We start from the raw sequence: 2,644 nt of genomic DNA on the forward strand, positions 1-2,644 counted from the left end.
GATGGATAGATGGATGGATGGCTGATGGATGGATGGATGGATGGATGTATGGATGGATGGATGGATGGACGGATGGATGGATGGATGGATGGATGGATGGGTGGTACATGATGGATGGCTGATGGATGGATGGATGGATGGATGGATGGATGGATGGATGATGGATGGATGGATAGATGGATGGATGGCTGATGGATGGATGGACAGATGGATGGATGGATGGATGATGGATGGCTGATGGATGGATGGATGGATGATGGATGGATGGATGGATGGATGGATGATGGATGGATGGATGGTTGGATGGGCACAACATTATATTTTCTTTCTATTATTTAATTTTAAGCATTGCTTCAGTTATTTCTTCAGGAACAGTTCTTCTAATTAGATCATCTAAAGTGAACTCCTGCACGACTGAGGAACGAGTCGTTTGATTTAAAGGTGAGGTTTCCACATCTGTCTGCGCCCTCAGTCATGAACACCAGCTGTTAGGAGCAGGAAGTCGTCTCTACAATCCTGCCTCACACAAACGAGGCCCCAACAAGAAACGTGACTATTGATGAGAGACCATGTCCGAATGCACGTCTCCTCTGAGGCACCCCCATTTCAGAAACAAAAGAACCTGAGCCACATCCTGTCACCGCTGCCGGAGCTGCAGGTGGGGGAAGAAAATATGACTGGCTGAAATAAACTTGAGGTCAGTGAAGACCCGAGACGAGTCCACTGAAGGATGGAGCCTCTGATGAAGACATGATCCTGTTTCTGAGCTTCTGACGAGGAGGTAGCACTGAGATGACGCTGATGGAAATGGAAATTTGTACAATGATTTTCTGTTCTAATATTATGTTTTATTATTTCTTGATATGCAGATGATTCCTGACCGTTTCCAGTATCACACGTCGCATTAAGTTGTGAGCTGGAGAGAGAAAGATCTGTCTGAAGGAAGTTTTATGACTTTACTTTACATTTTAAATCGTTGTTTTTTTACTTTTATGTTTTACTTAAATTTTTTATGTTTTCGATTCACGCATTTTTTTTATTTATTTTTTTTATCCTGACCCACCCGGCTGAGATGTTGAAATGTGTCATAAGGTTGTCACCAACATCTATGGGGCAATGTGATGTTTCTCCCCTTCTTAAACCGTGTTGTTTTGTTTGGGGGGGGGGGGGGGGGGGGGTCTGTCACACGTAAAGCTTCCCTGCTTGCAAAGTAGCTAATGCAATAAAACATCTGTAAACAGGGGGATATGTTAGAGAGTTTTTGTTCAAAGGTTCTGGATGTTTTATTATCATGGCTGACAAAATTCTTCCACTCTGCCCCGAGAACAAGAAGCCCAGAACGAGCCGGAACCTTCTCCCAAGATCTTATCTCCGCCCATGAACCATATGTTTGGGTAAGCACAGAGCGCTGTGTAAGAAGGCTGCAGCTGGCTGTAAGGACTCCTCGTGAACTCTGTGGACTCGGCTGAGCTGAGTGGGATATAAAAGCGAGTGGTTAATGCACCTCATGTTTTTTTCTGTGGTTGGTTTTCATCTATATATTCATATTCATATTTATGTAAACTCTCCTGAAATCTGACCTTGCAGGTACTAATACTAGTTAAAAATCCTGGTTCTTTTGGGTAATCATTGTAAGTGAGAGAGATTTTCTCCAACAGTCCCAGTTTACAAATGTCCACCAAGACAAGTTTGAACTGCGGGGAGTCGACGCTAAAAGACTTTTTCAGTAAAGAATCAACTCACCTCAGACCATGACAAACGTTGACAACAAACTCATATTTCTGTAACTTTGTACCTCTGGAGAAAAGTTTCCGACCCGGTAGGAAATGTAGACAAAGGAAGCAGCAGTGTAGGAGATGGACACCACGGTCAGGTGGGCGGCACACGTTCCTAAAGCCTTCAGCCTCCGAGCCACGGCCATTTTGGACAGAGACACAAAGATCAGGATGTAAGAGGTGAGAATGAGGACTCCGATGGTCATCAGGCTCACCAGGGCGAAGGTGAGAGACACGATGTTGTCCACAGAGGTGTCGGCACATGCCAGCTGTCGGACGGACGACACGTCGCACCAGCCGTGTCGGACCACGTTTGAACCGCAGTAAGACCGCTGCAGGGCCATGATGGTGGACGGCAGAGTGCAGAAGATACCGAACCCCCAGGCTCCTGCAACAAGGAGCTTCTGGGCAGGCCTGGTCATGATGGCCGTGTAGCGCAGAGGGTCACAGACGGCCAAGTAGCGGTCGTACGCCATAACAGTTAGGATCCCGCGGCCCGTGACAGACAGCTGGATGAAGAAAAACATCTGCAGGAAGCAGCTCGGGACGGAGATGGTCAGGCCTTCCGTCAGGAAGCCGGACAGCATGTTGGGGATGGTGGTGGTGGTGAAAAGCATGTCCACAAAGGACAGGTTGTGCAGGAAGTAAAACATGGGAGAGGAGAGCTTGGAGTCCAACAGCGTCTGGAAACAGAGAGACTCAGATCAGGCCTCAGACTGAGACCACGATCCGAGACATGAAAAACTGCTGCTTTTGTTTCGTACCACACATATGATCATGCTGTTTCCTCCCAGGATGACGATGTAAGCCAGCAGCAGGATGACAAACAGGATCATCTTCCTGTCGCCGAGCATGGAGAGGCCCTGGAT

General features: G+C 47.2%; 1 protein-coding gene across 1 annotated transcript in view; it reads right to left on the reverse strand.

Annotated features, from left to right (window-relative positions):
* The window catches only part of or6at1 (odorant receptor, family 6, subfamily AT, member 1), a 3,754-nt gene extending 1,110 nt beyond the window's left edge, over window positions 1-2,644 (reverse strand). Inside the window, exons 1-2 of the mRNA XM_037687219.1 lie at window positions 2,540-2,644; window positions 1,796-2,458 (exon numbers count right to left, since the gene is read on the reverse strand). Of these exons, the coding sequence (XP_037543147.1) occupies window positions 1,796-2,458; window positions 2,540-2,629 (753 nt within the window). The 5' untranslated portion in view covers window positions 2,630-2,644. The remainder of the gene's footprint in view (window positions 1-1,795; window positions 2,459-2,539) is intronic.

This window comes from Nematolebias whitei, chromosome 14 (assembly GCF_014905685.2).
Source record: "Nematolebias whitei isolate Nwh7 chromosome 14, NemWhi1, whole genome shotgun sequence".
In the NCBI taxonomy this organism is placed as follows: domain Eukaryota; kingdom Metazoa; phylum Chordata; class Actinopteri; order Cyprinodontiformes; family Rivulidae; genus Nematolebias; species Nematolebias whitei.